Source organism: Chlamydotis macqueenii, chromosome 6 (genome assembly GCF_036417535.1).
Source record: "Chlamydotis macqueenii isolate bChlMac1 chromosome 6, bChlMac1.mat, whole genome shotgun sequence".
In the NCBI taxonomy this organism is placed as follows: domain Eukaryota; kingdom Metazoa; phylum Chordata; class Aves; order Otidiformes; family Otididae; genus Chlamydotis; species Chlamydotis macqueenii.
The window spans coordinates 18521770-18538252 of NC_141561.1; the positions used below are offsets into that span (position 1 = coordinate 18521770).

General features: G+C 36.3%; 1 protein-coding gene across 1 annotated transcript in view; it reads left to right on the top strand.

Annotated features, from left to right (window-relative positions):
- The window catches only part of PSMD14 (proteasome 26S subunit, non-ATPase 14), a 48881-nt gene extending 35775 nt beyond the window's left edge, over positions 1-13106 (top strand). Inside the window, exons 8-12 of the mRNA XM_086750941.1 lie at positions 3202-3309; positions 6694-6768; positions 9102-9227; positions 10501-10563; positions 12682-13106. Coding sequence (XP_086607067.1) covers positions 3202-3309; positions 6694-6768; positions 9102-9227; positions 10501-10563; positions 12682-12780 — 471 coding nt within the window. The 3' untranslated portion in view covers positions 12781-13106. The remainder of the gene's footprint in view (positions 1-3201; positions 3310-6693; positions 6769-9101; positions 9228-10500; positions 10564-12681) is intronic.
- Positions 13107-16483: the final 3377 nt, after the last annotated feature.

A 16483-nucleotide genomic window follows, 5' to 3' on the forward strand; every position in this document is an offset into this window, starting at 1 on the left:
GCGTTAGGTGAAAGCTGAAAATTTTTGGATGAGGAATACTGACTTCTTACCAAAAAAAATCTAAATAACTGAGTGGGTTTTCGTGCTGCTTTTAATTAATCCTTAGAGGTTCTTTGTTCAAAATACTGTGTCTAAAGTTTCCGTCATAGAATACGGAATGACCGTGTTGCTGCCATCTGATTGCATCATGCTGTACTTCAAAATACATAGACACAGAGAGGAGACTGGCACACACCTCCAGGTGCTCACTGGGGCTTTTTTAGTGAATCTAACTGTGGCATAATTAACACCTACTTCACCCATTGCTCATTAGTACACTGGACAGTAATGGGTCTATTTATTTTTATATAATTCTGTAAAGGAAGGACTGATTTGTGCTTACTGTGAAAAAAGCAATTACATTTCATGGAAATGAATGTGTAGGATTTATTGTTGTATTTATGTTTTTATTGCATATTAGGTCTAAATTTAGCCTCCAGGTTGTTGAGCATGTTAGTTTCTTTAAGATGGTTGCTATAGTGATAGCAGCAAATTCCTTTAATCTTAGTGTAGTTAAAGTATTTGGTTGCCATTGGTCGTCACAGTGCAACAGAGATGAGAAATATCATTCACATGCATACTTTTTGTACCCTTCTGAGATTGTAGAAATGGCAATTTTATCCCTTTTTGAAGTCTAATATTTGTGATTTTTATATTTCATACCACTTTATGTTAGACTGATATTTGTTACACTTAGGAAATACTTGCATTTCAGTCCTTCAGGAGGACAGACAGAGCAGGCAGTCCTTTCCCACGCTGGTAGTTCCTGCAATATAACAAAATACTTCTGGTCCGAAATAAGATGCTAGAGTAGTACTCAGTGTCACTCAGAAATATTTTAGCAGATAGTTCTCATATCTTAATGTGAAATTTATCCACCCATAACCTTGAGAACAACTGAAATGTGTTTAATATCAAAACCAAGTTTAATCAGGTGGTTTTTTTTTTTTAATTTTCTTTTTATTTTACATTACTCAAGTCCCAAAACAATTCCATGCTGGGCAGTTTGTTCTTGGATAAGCTCAACATTGTCCAGTGAAGTTCTCTGTTAAACTCAAATCTAGTCGTATGGCTGTTAGTAAGTTATAAAGCAGCTCCTTGTGACTATGGTATACCGCCAAGTTCCTGTTTCTTGCTCCTCAGGGTAAATTTTTTACTTGCTTGGTTTTTTTTCCCCTATCTAGCTAGTCTCTGGAGAACCTGTGGTGTGGAATTTTTTTGCTTTGCTTGACTTTTTAATTTATACTGCCTGTTTGTTATGGTTGGGCATTTCCAGGTGTTCATAAATTAGAGCATCTGGTTAAAATGCAACACAGAGAGATATATACACAAGCTTGTTTTGAGATAGAGAAAAATCTGATTGTGATAAAAAAAGGAAAAAATACAATTATTTTTGTATGTTACAACAAAGAATATATAGATACATAGAAACTGTTTCAGATCTTTTTGAGAATTAAGTTTTTTTAAATGTAATTCCTTTTTTGTAGCATTAGTATCAGATGGCTTGCTTCTGCTGCATATGAAATCTGAATTGTGGTTTTTGTTTTTTTTTTTTTTTTTTCCATGAAAAAATTGTCACTGTTAACTCACTTTAATTTGGTCACAACCTAACATTTTTAATAAAGAAGATTTTTTTTTTATGTCTTCTGCATGCAGTTTTAAGACATGACATATGCAGATGGATCAGGCAATGGCCCTTGGTGGCACTGAGTCACTTAACATAACTGAAGTAGTTGGGTCTCAAAAGTAAATACAACAGATGATAAGTTATTAGGCTTTTTCAGTTTACACTTTGATAATTTTTTTTTTGTTATAAATACTTGCCAGTTAATTTTATTTCCACGTAAATGACCCCAGTATTTACATTGTACTCCTAATAAATTGTATATGTATTTAGTTATTAATATTTGTGTAAATTGAGAGGAAAATGCTACAACGAGGTGGGAGACTCAATGTGTCTTTCTCTGCAGACTTTTGGTGACAGTGGTTGATTCCTTGTTTGTTCAACACAAAAGATTTGGTTTGGGTCTAATTCCTCAAAATAGCAAAACAGCCATATAAATGCATCTGTTGTTGTCCAATCCGTAGTATGGAAAGAAGAGAATTAAAATGATTGTAGTAAAAGCTGTTAAAAGGAGATTTAAGCTATTTAGTTTAATGAATTGGAATCACTCTTAAAGCATATGCAGACAAGATACCTGCAAAGTGTGCCTGGGACTATTTCTTTGAGTATACAAGGTTCTAGGTGCACTGGTCCTCTTAAAAGACTGGGGCCTAAAGGAGAAAGGTTATTGTGCAATTATGGATCTGTAATGGCAAGTACCCAGTAAGAGAGGGTTTGAGTGTACTGCTGATAGCTTCTCAATTCTGTTTCACCTCATATGAGTGGTGGATAAGGGATTGGGTTTTATTCTATGGGGCTGTGAGATACTATTTCCAAAGATTTTCATAAACAAATTCAGCTCAGGACAGAATAAAAATCAGTGATGGTTTTACTTTGTTTGCAATGAAATAGCACTGAATACTACCTACCGTGTACCTTTAAATCATAAATGACCTTGGTTTTCTTTTACTCTGTTTTTTACTCCTGAGCATGACACTGACAAGGACTTTTTAATCCATCAGACAGTTTATAGACCCTTTCATAGTCACAAGAAGCAAAAAGCATCTGACTAGAAGGGAATACATGGGGCAAGTTCCTTGCTGGCTATAATTTTGTTGTCATTTCAAGTATTGTGGTAGTATAATTGATGTGACAGGACTGGGCTTTAGACCTGGTCCCTTAGCTTGTGCTCACTTTCAGTTTTAGTCTCTCTCTGTCATTCGTTTTGATTGGATAAGATTTAGGTGACAAACATATGCGTACCTTTGAAGCGTAGAGTAAGCGTACGTAAAAATTCAATGTTATATGGTGATATCTTGTATATAAAACTTACAGCTCAATGGAAAAGGTAATAATTGGTGTCACCTTACAATACAAGGTAGTGTAGTGTGCTGATAGCTTAGCCAGCAGGAGGCTCTTTTTTTATTAATATTATAATTAAATGATTTTCTGGATAAAGGCCAAAAACAGATGAGAGTTGATTGTACCTTGTCCACTGTTGCTTGGCACTATTAGTTGCATTTTCTAAAAAGAATTGACTTGACATCTTGTTTTTACAGGTTGTTATTGATGCCTTCAGATTGATCAATGCTAATATGATGGTCTTAGGACATGAACCAAGACAAACAACTTCAAATCTGGGTCACTTAAACAAGCCATCTATCCAGGTAAACCCAGTGTATATAGTCCTGTAAATTGCAAGATTTATTCAGCAATTATGGGGAAAGGCACTTAAAACCAGTAAGCTACAAATTGTTTATTGTTCTCTCTATAGCCTTTTTCTGCATGCATTTATCATTGATGTGCTTCGTCAATGGAGTTACATGTGTGAAGGGCTTAAAACTGAGCCCTAAATTAGCTACCTAAGTGTGAATGTGTGTATAAGTATGTACTGGAAAGGTTAAAGTACAGATTTATGGAAATACAAACTTTTAGAAGTGACAATCTATGTCATACTATGTGATGCAAGACAGGTCCTGTTTCCAGTACTGCAATTTAAAAGCTACTGCTTGTCAACATCTCAGCTTTCCTGAAGATAAATTATTCTGAAGCAAATGACAGGAAAAATTCCCTCTTCATTAATAATCTAGTCTTTGTACTGTATGCTTATATAGAATCTTGCTTAATATGTAATCTAGATTTAACCTTGTCTTGTGTCTTAAATAATCTCTGATTTTTATGTAATGCAGTAATTTGCTGAAAAAATGATGGAGTAGGAGATTCGATGGATAAATAGGATGTTTGATCAGGTTCAACTGTAATGTTTCTTTTGACCATGTTGTCTTATTTGTCTTATTTTATCTTTGCAAGCATTTGTGAAACTTTGAATATTCAGAGTTTGATTTCTGAAGTTGACTTTCACTAGTAAGAAAAAATGTTGGTCTTCAACAAAGCAAATCTTTATTTTGAGAAGTAGCTTCTGTCCTGAAACAAGTATCCTCTGGAGTAATTAATGCTTATATCTGTGTCATTCTTCTTCTACCTCAATGTTTTTCCCTTTTTTCTCTCCAGAAAACTCTTTTCCCTTACTATGCATTCTAAAAGTCATGTGTACTTGCAAACATGAAGCCTAATCCTGCTACTTTGATCTGTTACTTGAACAATCAAGTAATACTTGCTAGATAAACATCCTAGAAAAAGACTGTACACTAGTCATAGTGTAACTGAAATAAGGGCTAAACTGCTGCTTAGCTGTCCTTTGGGAGTTACTAGATTACTACACCCCTATTTTTCAAAAGATCCATTGTTTTTTATTACTAATGTATTAAAACCCTTTGCTATTTATAAAAATGCTAGCCAAAAAAAAAAAAAAAATCAGACAATTAAAGAGGGTCTGCTTCAAGAGGTTGTTGTGTTTTGATTTTTGAATCCCTAAAAATTGTGAACTATAATGAGTATGAAATAAGAAGCTAATACTCTTGATTGGATGTAGGCAAGCCCATGCTTGCCTGTTTCAGGGCTTTTCTAAGTAGGCTTTTCTGGACTGTGTGTAATGACCTCCCTTGTAAACCTCTGTAGTATTGTTCAACTTCATTATTTTAAGGTCACTGTCACTACCGCATGGCATATTTTGGCCATGGGAGTTTTGGGTTTCTGTTGTTAGAGTGGTTATTTTTTTTGTGTTGTTTTTTTTCCAGGTTGGCAGTGAGCTGTTGCAAATGTCACTGACACGCTAAAAACCATAGTTTAAACTTATTTTCTGTTCTTAAAATTGCAAGGGCTCTTGCAGTGTTGTTTTGCTTTTATTCTGAGATCATGAATAAATTTCTGACCCAGTTGAGGTCAGCAGCAAACTTAATATTGATTTCAACTGGCCTAGAAGCCGAGATTTTAAGAATTCCTTAAAAATCTCAGGAATATGAATAGTACATGGCTTGACTTCATCCCTTTTTTTTTGTGATTTTTCTTGTGTTCCTTTATCAGCAGCTTTTTTTACTTGCTTTTTGCACATCTGATTTGTAAGACTTGTTGGAATGATGGTTTCCATTTGAAACAAAAAGCTTTGCTTTACAGTCGTTTATGGTCTTTAACCTGTTGCAGTGGCTGAACTACAACTACTGTTGAGCTTCTAAGTAGAACAGTTGTTTTCCTTTTACATTTGTCCACTCTTCTAAAGAGTGATTTCAGAAGGGGAGTGGGAAGAGAGAAGATAGTAGGGGAAGGCAAAGATGTTTGTCAAATTTTGGGAGCTTTAGAAAACTCACAAATACCTACAACTGAGTTTTAACAAAACCCCCCAAAACCTCCTATGCAATCATTTTGAATGGGATAAGAAAATGGCGGTGAAAACTACTTATTGCTAATAATTTCAACCGTGATAATGGTTTATTGATGATAAAAACCTGTATTTTAAAATTTTAACTATAAATTGCACAAGTAATGGTTAACTGTAACTGCTGTTTCTCGTAAATGTAGCTATTCAAGTAGCTTTGTATCTTTGTGTATGTGTTTGCAAAAGAAATCTGTGCAAAGTGTATGTATGAGAACATTTTCAGCTTTCGTACAGATAATTTTGGAATGCTGAAATATTAAGTTGCGCAGGATGCAAATACACATTCCTTCTGTATAGCTCGAAAGGTTATATGTAAACATAAATAGGTGGAATGATTGAAACGTAAGAAATATTTACCACTAGTTCTGCATATTTTACGTATGATTTATAATATCTCATTTCTAAATGTATACTTTATATGTAAAATTTTATTTGAAAAATAGACAATTTTATTTATGATGAGGATCTGTCATAGAATTTTCTTAACCCCCACAGCCCCCCAAGTATTAATCCACTCACCCTTAGATCATAAATGTAAAAAAAAAATTATGTAATGCACATGAGCAAAACAGAAGATATATGCATATAGGTGTCAATCTAATCTCAGTTGGTCAGATTGTGACTTACAAGTTTAAGGACAAATTTGCAAAGACCATAATTAGAATGAGAAAGGCTTTTTTTTTTTTTCCCATTTAAAGTAAAAAAATAAAATGAGCTTTAATATTCAAGATTAGTTTGACACACATGGTCTAACTGATACCTGACATGGCTTAATCTGCTTCAGCTACTCTTGTTTTGTATTGTACCTTAGAGAATGAACTTGGGAACCTTGGCAGTGGTTGTAAATAAACAGCTAGCCAATGCTCTTTTGTTTGTAACAGAAAGAGCCTTATAGTTTAATAGAAGTGATAACCAAATTTATTGAGAGAGGAAGAATTTGAGAGAAATATGTTCATGCATATGTATCGGTCAAATGTTTGCAGGCAGTTACCACTTTTTCCTATGATCGTTGTTACTGTGTGAAAAAAATCCGTGGTTTGGAGATAGATGGTATAACTGTCAGTTAACAAATAGTGAAAGATAAATAGGAACTATATTCTTTTTCCTAAAGAAGAATATTTACTTGATACCTACATATAGTCTCCATGTATTTGTTTCTTTTTGGTTTTTCTTTAAGTGATGTTTGAAGATGACTGTATTTAAATTAACTCTTCCTTCCAGTATTTCTTCATTTCAACAGTGGGTAAATTTTATGCAAACTTTTTCCTGAATTTTACAGGCCCTAATTCATGGACTAAACAGACATTACTATTCTATCACCATCAACTACAGGAAGAATGAGCTAGAACAGAAGGTAATTGTTTTAGCTTTTATTCAGAGGACAAAGAACACTATACTAACTATTTAAGATTTGTGGTGATATTCTGATTTCAACTGATGATACTTTCAGTAGTTGTTTTAACCCTCCTGGAGTAGATGATTTCTCTTCCAGAAAGCATTTAGATGTGTAGTCATTATGATGAAACCTTCACAAATGACATTCTAATATCCATAGAAATAGCTTGACAACATTTCAGTCCACATGTTTTATGGAAAGTCCTTATGCTATTCTCTGCACTTAAAATGTTTGTGCAAAGTTTAAAGTTTTCAGTGATGAAGCTGAAAGACATACTAGCTGCCTTAGGTTTACACAGGCTGGAATTCCTGAAGCTAGAAGACCATATTTTCCAAAACAGAATTGTATAACCAAGTAATCTCAGGTTTTTATTGGCTATAATCACTTTGGCAGAAGGTGCTTCCAGTTGATATGAATGGAGGTTCCCAGGACTTCACTGAATATCAGGAATTAGTGATGTCCTGTTGAACTTCATGCATTTCCAGAAAAAATATTGTTCAGTTACTGACAACAAATATTGTCAGTTACGTTTGTATCGAACTTCCTCAGTACAAGTAAAATCTAGTTTGACAGTCTTAACCAGGAAAACAAACAAAAAAAGAAAAAAGCTTATTTATCATCTACAGAAGTTAATTCTTAAAAGGCCAGGTTCTGTCCTCAGTTATGCCTATGTATGTTCATGGCCTCATTAGAGTTATAAATTGATCTCAGAGTTGGAGTTTATGATGCAATGGTCAGAACAGTTTTCTCACTTAATTTTGACTTTTAAGAGGGCTAGAAGTAATTAAAAAATAATAATTTAATAATGGAATAATATACATGCAAATCAGGGAGTTGAAAAGAATTTGTGAAACGTATAACCCTTGTTAGGATGGTAGCAGACTTTCAAGACCTTACTGTTACTGAGAAGAGTAACTGATTCACAAAATCACCTCTCTCAGGAAATGTCCGTGAAGCTTCCAGAGGTTATTGTTTCTCTGCAAGTACAACAGTGTGGCCAATCCAGTCTTTTCTGAAGTTCCAAGTGTGTATTTTCTTTAATGACTTTACGTATGTGAGTTACTACCTTTCCAAGTAGGAGAATAATCTTGACCGAGTTAGGGAAACTTTGATCTGTGAGGCAGCAGCTATCTCCACACATCTTTCATAAGGCAGGCTCATAGATATCTCAAACCCCCCTCATGTGGTGGTGTTGAGCTGTTATCTCCATCTGTACATGTTTCATGTATTAGATCAGGAGCCCATCACGCCAAACCGTAATTTAAAATCCAGATAGCCTAGCTAAACAGTCCATATGCAGTTTGCCTACAACTCCTTCTGTTGTAACTAAGATCTTGCTAATACAAGTTATGACACAAACTTTCAACTCAGTTCATATGTTCCAAAGCCAGGTTTCTCTGGAAGCTGTACATAGGAGGAAACAGGCACTTTTATTCACGTAGTAGCAATTACAGGGCATATGAATTCTCAAAGATGTCTGTAGTAAATGTTCGCAAATTGAAGGCAAGCTTAAACTTTGCTGAAAGGGTCCTCCCTACAGTCCTCATGTGTGCAGAAGATCCATGAAGTACACTTTCTTTATTCATGAAAATAATGAAATTGCCTTCGTTCACTCTTTCAGGAATGACATCAGAGTGTCAAGTAAAACATTTCAAATATTTCTAATAGTCCCTGCGTTTATCACCATAAAAACTCTGCATCACTTTGTCATGTTGTTTCTAGAGCTGTTTACTTTGTAGGAGGACAAACACACACAGATCATGCTTTGGTTGCTCTTGAAGTTCACTTCATCACAACTGTGGCAGCTGCTTGCATAGAGTTCAGGATAATCAGTGAGGCCTATATAACTACTTCATACATTTAATCCAAGCATTACAATATTTTTTCAAGTTCGTCTGAGGCCGGAAGTTTCAACCATTCCTTATTTGGCAGCTAAAATATTAACCTTTCTGTTAGCTCTCTACAATACAATTGTGCATTCTCAACCTACAGCAAAAATAAAAAAAAAAACCAGTAGGTATTCCTATCAAAGTAAATGTGATCCTGGTTTCCATGCCTTATTTTCATATTTAGGGTTCAAGAAGTTTCATCTTTAAAATTAATTTAGGCAAAATCTATTTTCTACTCTGGCAGAATCATTGATTATTGTATTTCCTGTATTTAAACATTCTAAGATCAATATTTTTTAAATTACATTTTTACTATTAGAAATTATTTTTCCATCAAAGAGATCTTAATAGTGTTATGAATGTATTTTACAATGAATGCTCTAAAGAGGTTTTGTTTTGCAGATGTTGCTAAATTTGCATAAGAAGAGTTGGATGGAAGGTTTGACACTGCAGGACTACAGTGAACATTGCAAACTCAATGAAACAGTAGTGAAGGAGATGTTAGAATTAGCTAAGAATTATAACAAGGTATTCATATCCCATAATGACAGTACAACTGTACCTGTGTTTCTGAAGTGAATAAATGTATTACTTAATTTCAGAAGTAAAAAGTTTATCACAAGTTTTATTCAGAATGACTTGTAAAGGACTAGACTGTAAGAGCAAAACAAGTGTTGCAGGAACTCTTTTGGACCTTGGTGGTTATTTGATTTGTATAATCTTTTTTTCAGATCTGTTTTAATTTGGTTAAATTAAGCGCAAGTGTGGTTTTAACGGCCTTGTGGAGACTGTATTTCTTACGAATCAACTATGTATCATTTGTATGTGAGGTTGCCTATTAGCTCTTCAGACTTTGCCACCCGACTTTTTGTCCTGAACTAGCAAAGCGTTTAATTACATGCTTTGCTTTGAAATGTGAGTGAAGAGAATGTAAGATTCTTGTAGATCAAAATAAGCAGTTGATTGTATTCTTAATTCCTTTAGTCAAGGACTACTTGACCAGTGTAGCAGAATAAAGGTTATTTATCTGTATCATTCCAGCGGATAGATAGTAAGTATTTACAACATATTCTAGAACCCAATTCAGTGTTCCTTTTAGATAAAGACAGTAGTATTGATGTTGTAAGAAAGAGGAATCACAGTTATTTGTGCTGTTTTAATACTGGCACTTACACTTAGAAATATTTTTTATAAATACTTATATCTCAATAAGCACTCTGAGTAGTAAGCGTGTCAGTCATTCTTGACGAGTGCTATTTTTTAATTTCTTAGAAGTCCTTAAAACCCAAATTCAATATTACATTCACTAATTATGTTAGTGGATTTACTTTATAATAATATTGTGTTTGAAGGCAAACAGAGCATTATAAAAATGTATTAAAATAAGTGACTTTAAACAGTATACAAATTCACTGAGATCAAAGCTCCAGCAGTTGAAACAATGTCGGTAATGTTATTTTTTAATTCGGTTTTACTGGTTTAACTATCTTCAGCTATCTTTAACTATTGATACTGCTCCTTTAAGATTTTTGCTTAAAAACAGTTTTGTGAATATCTGACAATAAAACCATTCAGGAGTTTGCTTGATCTTTTGCACTAACACTTAGTAATTAAAACCCTGTCTGCTGAAAGGCTGAAGTATCTTTCCTTTTGACTCTCTGAAATGTGTTGCTGTTTGATTTTTTTCTTTCTTTCTTTTTTTTTTTTTTTGAGAGAGAGAATTATATTTTGAGAATCTTGTGGCTTGGGGAAAAAGTAAATGAAATCTGAAACACTGACCTTTTCTGTGTTTCTTTCACAGGCTGTTGAAGAAGAAGATAAGATGACACCTGAACAGCTGGCAATAAAAAATGTTGGCAAGCAGGTGAGGTGTGATGAATTAGAGTGAGGTGGAATGATATGCTTCGTTCATTCTAAATATTAAGTTTTTTATATGTGCGTAGGTGATTTTAGTTTGACATGCAAGATATCCTCAACACTCCAAAGAATTAATTTATTTTTGTTGAAGATTGTTGTGTAAGGAACAAGGCTTTTGACTTTAGGTAATCTGCAGAATATCTGCAAGTCGTATTCTACATGTATTTGTATTACATGCTGCGGAGCAGTGTGGAGATTTGGTAGGGTTGTTTGTTTTGTTTTGTTGTTTGTTTTTTTTTAACTTATTTCCAATAAGAGACATGAAGATATCCAAGTCTGTGTCAGAGAGGCCAAAACTGTGGAGACTTCTGAAAAATAGTAATAGCACTGTCAGTGCCTAGCTCTAGTACACACGTATAGAAGTAAGCTGTGTTGCTTTTTACTGCTGTTGAAGGAAAACAGTTTAGGACCACAGATGAAACTGAAAACACCCACTCAATTAATTCTATCCCTTTGCAATGTCAGGATGTAATGTCTTTATAGAAGACTCAACAGAAACCTATTTGCTACGTTTGATTTCAACATAAAGGTTAAGAAAATGTGCTTTGGTGAAGGAGAGAGGAGCAAAACAAGTTTGTAAGAGGTTATGTTGAAATTCAAGAAGGGCAATGGAAACAAATATCTTTAAAAATATCCAGCATGTCCTTAAGGAACCAGTATTTATTGTATTGCTAGTAGCAGTAGAATTTAAAGGGTTCTGGATTGCTCTTATGTGTCAGCTTCTAGCAGCTATGTCAGAACACATCTGCACTATTGTTCAGTCACTCGTGTATTTCTGTAGCATTCGGAACAATGGAGTTTATGCACACCTACACATACGTAAATGTACATATGAAAGAAAACTTGTAAGAAGGGTTGTATTTTAAGGGCTATGATGTAATCTCAAACAGAACTTGAGCTTCACTAGTTGTTTAAATCATTATGCATATGTGAAAAAATAATCTATTTTGATATAGTTCTTTAAAAATATTTTTTCCTGATATAAAATTATTAAGTTTTTTTTTAATTACAAAATGGTTCAGTTAAGTAATTTCCATTTGAGTATTTTTATTCAGCTTATATTAAAAGCTTTGTGAAAAAAAAAGAGTTGCTCACGATAGATATTATGTTATCAGGTTGCATAATTTGCTAGGAACAGAGAGAATATTGGAGAACTATGTGATCTTTGAAAATGAGCTATTTAAGAAGGACCGTTTCCACGGGTTTTCTAGTACACTTTTGTGTAAACTTAGATGGGTTCATTAGATTTTGACAATAGTTCTTTTTAAAAGAGTTAAAATTTCCAGATATTATTTTGAATTTCTTTACGCACAAGAATGCTACAGTAGTACTACAATAAAGTTTAGAGATGTTTTTAAATGTGCCTGATAACTTTGCAGTATTTGGAGGTTAAATACTAAATCTCACTTCTAAAACTGAAGAAGTGCATGAGTATGGTTTTCAACCAGAAATTATCTTACTGTTCTGTGCAGATGCCCTCATGAATTGAGTAAATAGTGTGTGTGGATGTGTATTTTCTGAACAGTGCTCAGGCTTAACATTCAATTTTTGAGAACATTTGAACATACCATTGTGCATTTTTTTTTCATTTCTTTATGGGTATAAATATGCTAATTTTCTTGCAGTCGACATAACTATTCAAATACTATGTTAGATCATGCTTGATTTTTTATGGGATTAGAACACACATTTGCACAAAGATCTGAAAACAAATTGTAACGTTCCAGAACTAAGATTAAAATATTGGCCTTAGGGAGATGCATAGTAAATTCCACATATTGTGTGTTGTCCTTGAAACTCACAGCTGTCATGGTTACACTTAAGATGCTGGATAGAAATTTACTTCCTAAACCTATGCTCAACTTATCTGAGTGATAGTGTGCACTAATAAAACCTTATTTGTGGAAATTCAGTCATTTGATAGGTCTTGTTAGAATGGAAAATTTAGGAGCATTACTGGCTTGTGTTCCTTAACTCACAGTCATCCTGAATAGACCTGAAGGAAATTAAGTCCTTCAGAGATGTGTCTCAGTCATTTCTCTCATTGCATCCCTTTGTATTTCAGGACCCCAAACGTCATTTAGAAGAGCATGTGGATGTGCTGATGACCTCAAACATTGTCCAGTGTTTAGCTGCTATGTTGGATACAGTTGTATTTAAATAACCGGGTTACTGTTTGTGTTGCTTTCTGTGTATATTTGTTTATTGTTTCTAATACTCACAGAACAGAGACTGATGAGGCTATATTTGATTAAACAGAGACATCTGACTTCATTTGCAATGTAAGTGCGGCACTATAACACCTTTCAGTCTCTAATTGTGCAGTTGCTTCAGTTTCTTTATGTCAGGGTCTTTACAGATTCCAAAGCATTCAAGAACACAATGTGGGCAAAAATGTATTACACTTTCATTTAATATTTGGGGGAAAAATCAGTAGTACATATATATTTTGATTGTTGCAACATAATAAAAATACATTTACAAACCTGTCTTAAGTTCTGGGAGGCTTTTTTGAGAAAGGATGGCAAGGATTAACAGTGTAGGAAAAGTGTTGGTAAAGGTTTATTTCTACCCCCTGTAAAACTACTGAGATATTAATTGCTAAGACAGCAAAAATTCTCTAATGAAATTTGGCTCCCATTGATTACCAGATACTCTCATTGAGATTAAAAAAAAAAAGGTTAAAAAGAAATTGTAGTAGCACTGAATTCTGAGGATGTACAAAAACCAAAATACTGAGAATTCCCCTGCCAGCTCCCTTTCAATATTATTCAAACCCTAATATCTGCAGAAGACAATTGACCTTAAGAAAATGAATTCAGTTATGCTGATAACTGAATCACGCAACTCTCACAAGCAGTGTCATAAATAGCAGTGTTCTGAGAATAAACATTAAAGTGATAGAGGCTGTTCTAGATTATATGAACTCTCTTGCGAAAGAGAACCTACACAAGTTGTCCATATATATAAATATATGGGAAGAGTCCCAGCTGGAATATGACATTTAAAACCTTTTCCACTGACTAGAGAGGGGAGCGCTCACAGGAAGGCAGGTAGGTTGGCTGCTTGGTTTTAAGCAGAGGAAGCCAAATAACTGGGTTTGGGGAGTGACTTTGTGTTTTGGGCAATGGGCTGGATTTTTGTTGTTGTTAAGTATTGGATGGTACTTAGGCTGATTTGATTATTTTGTCTGGGCAGAAGTGTTCTCTTTCTGTGTCACTCACAATATTGTGTTTACTGGATTTTTTTGAAAAAAGTAAACAACAATTGTGGCAGGCAATATTTTAGAACTAGATATATCTTTTTGTGCTAAAGAGGATTTTTTTTTTAAAGTGGTTTGACTTCTTACTTGCATAGTAAAGAAATAGCCCATGAAATTGTCTTATTTTCCACTTTGCGCCCAGTAATTTTCTATTTACTTATTTATTACCATTCAAAGGTTTTTCTTTTGTTTGGAATTTCTTATTTAGGCCTCTTAATTCACTATTTTAGAATAACTCTCTCAAAGTATATTTAGCATGCATTTACTTCAGAGGGAAACATGCAGATTTTTGCAGCTGCCCTCCTTATGGCCTTCCCTCTGCCCCCACAGTAGGCAGCAGAATATCAAACTGGGAAAACAGGCATACCAAATCACTTTTGCCTGCATATAGTTAAATGGAAGTGCTTTCTGGCGATTCGCACTAAAAAACTGTGTGTCATGGAGGAAGGCTGTAATGGGGCCTTGGTGTTGTCCAACGTGTGCGTATGCCGCTGCACACCGAGGTGAGATGGGGCAGGAGGTGACGGGAGGACCTGCCTTGGGGTTCATCTGCCAGCGGGGCTCTGCATCCCTGCCGCTATCTACTCCCACGCGCACGTGTAACAGCACGAGGGAGACTTAGTTTGGCAGGTCGTGGGTAACATGGCACTGCAGAACAGGAGAGAAGCTATCGCAGTGCTGCAGTGCATACATGCGTGAAAGGCCGGTGTAAGCAGGGAGATAAACCATTGAGTCTCGCATATTCTAAATTAATTTTGACAAATGTACATCTCGCAGAAGGTAGCTGAAGGGAATCTATTGGAGATGCAGATCTCCTGTAGTATGAGCTTCTGCAGTGGTACCCTGCTTTCTATCCACTCCTCAGTTTGAGTCGGAAGCACAATTTTCCATTTACTAAGATGTTTCATGAATAATCAAAAGGCTGTTTTTCGGGGCATCTTTCCTCATTTTTGTCCAGTGCTTTAGGAGCTACACAGAGGATTTGGAAGAATGTGTACATGCAGTAACCTGAAACACAGCAGCCCATATACTATCTTGGAGGAAGAAAGAGGTTTTCAAGCAAGCCACCTTCTAAGCCTCCAGCCGCAATGGAGCCGACCTTCATTAGCAGCTTGACCCCTCGTCACCTATCAGCGTGAAGGATGGGCATATTGTATTAGCAAACCTCTCTCCCTCTTTCTATGACGATTCTATAACACCACCTGCCATTGCAGAGCCCCCTATTATACCACTTCAGGAGTTGTGCACTGAGGATTTTTGGCATATATTAGCACTTCGATGTGATTGGCAGTATACCACTGAATTCATTGCGGCTCTGCATCTATATGGGTGTAGCTCCGTAATTCAGGGCAGCGTTTCCCATCTCCTGCCTGTATAGGTCCATTAACTTTCTGTCTGTTTCGAGCAGGGAAAGGGAAGGGTGAACACACTGGTGAAATAAGCATCGGAAACAGTAATTAGGGCTGATATTAATAAAACTATTTTCTTAGCACTGAAAGGAGAAGGTGTAGTATGGAAAGTTGCATGCTCTGTACCACTCGACTGCGAGTAAAATAGTGAACTGCTTGCTTTTTGCTTCATAAATTATTTTATTATAATAATTTCCTTGCAGAGAGTGTGTGTACACCAGTTTCTATGAAACACCAAATAACTGAACTAGCTCACGGTTAAGCAACAGAAAAATAAATGGTTGTGGGATTTGAGAGCGTTGAAATACACATTCTGACAAGTCATCCTGGTTCTCATCTTCTCTAGGTTTGAGTTTGCAAAGTTTCAGCCTGGCTTCAGGTGATTATCTCCTGGTCTTGGTTTTATTACGCGATGGTGGTCCAGGCTGCGTTAGCTATGGTGGAATTTGAAGCTGGCTGCTGATGTCACCTGGAAAGAGGCACGATCTGTAAAATACCTGAAGTGCAAACTGCTAAGGGGAAAATACTAAGAAAAATGGAACAGGACAGCTCCTCCCTGGGAAGGAAAAAACAAAAAAAAAAAAACCAACCACCCAAACCAAACCAACCAAACAAATGGTGTTTTTAAGAGCTCACTAGCTTGCCTAGGAGGAGAAATTTAGGCTGATGCTTGGCAGAGGCGGGGGTGGCAGGCGAGGCCCTTGAACTCTCAGGGCGCATCTTCGCGCCGCGGAGGGTCCCGCTCCCAATTAGCCCGAGGCTCGCACGGACGCGCTGCGGGACTCCCGCAGCCCCCTCCCCGAAATCGCGCGGACCCGGCCCCCCGCGGCCGCCGCTCTGCGCCGGGGCTCGGCGGGGTCCCGCTGCGGCACCGCAGCGGTTCGGGCTCCTCCGCTCCCGTCCCGGTTCCGCCGCCCGCCCCGCGACCTGCTGCGGGAGCTCGCTGCCCGCGGGACTGAGTCACGGAGGGAACGCGGGCACCGAGCGGCACGAAATCCCCAGCCGGGTGGGCAGACGGATGCCTTCCACGCTGTTTTGCTGATAATCCCCGGCATTACGGCTCCCAGATAAAATATTTATTTACTAAAGAACCCGTAAACATCGCGGCAAACGCATTAGGGCACTTCGGCTGCGCGGCTTATGATTATTTCAGAACTTAAAAGAGACGATCCGCGGCCGCTCTCAGCGGGTGGATT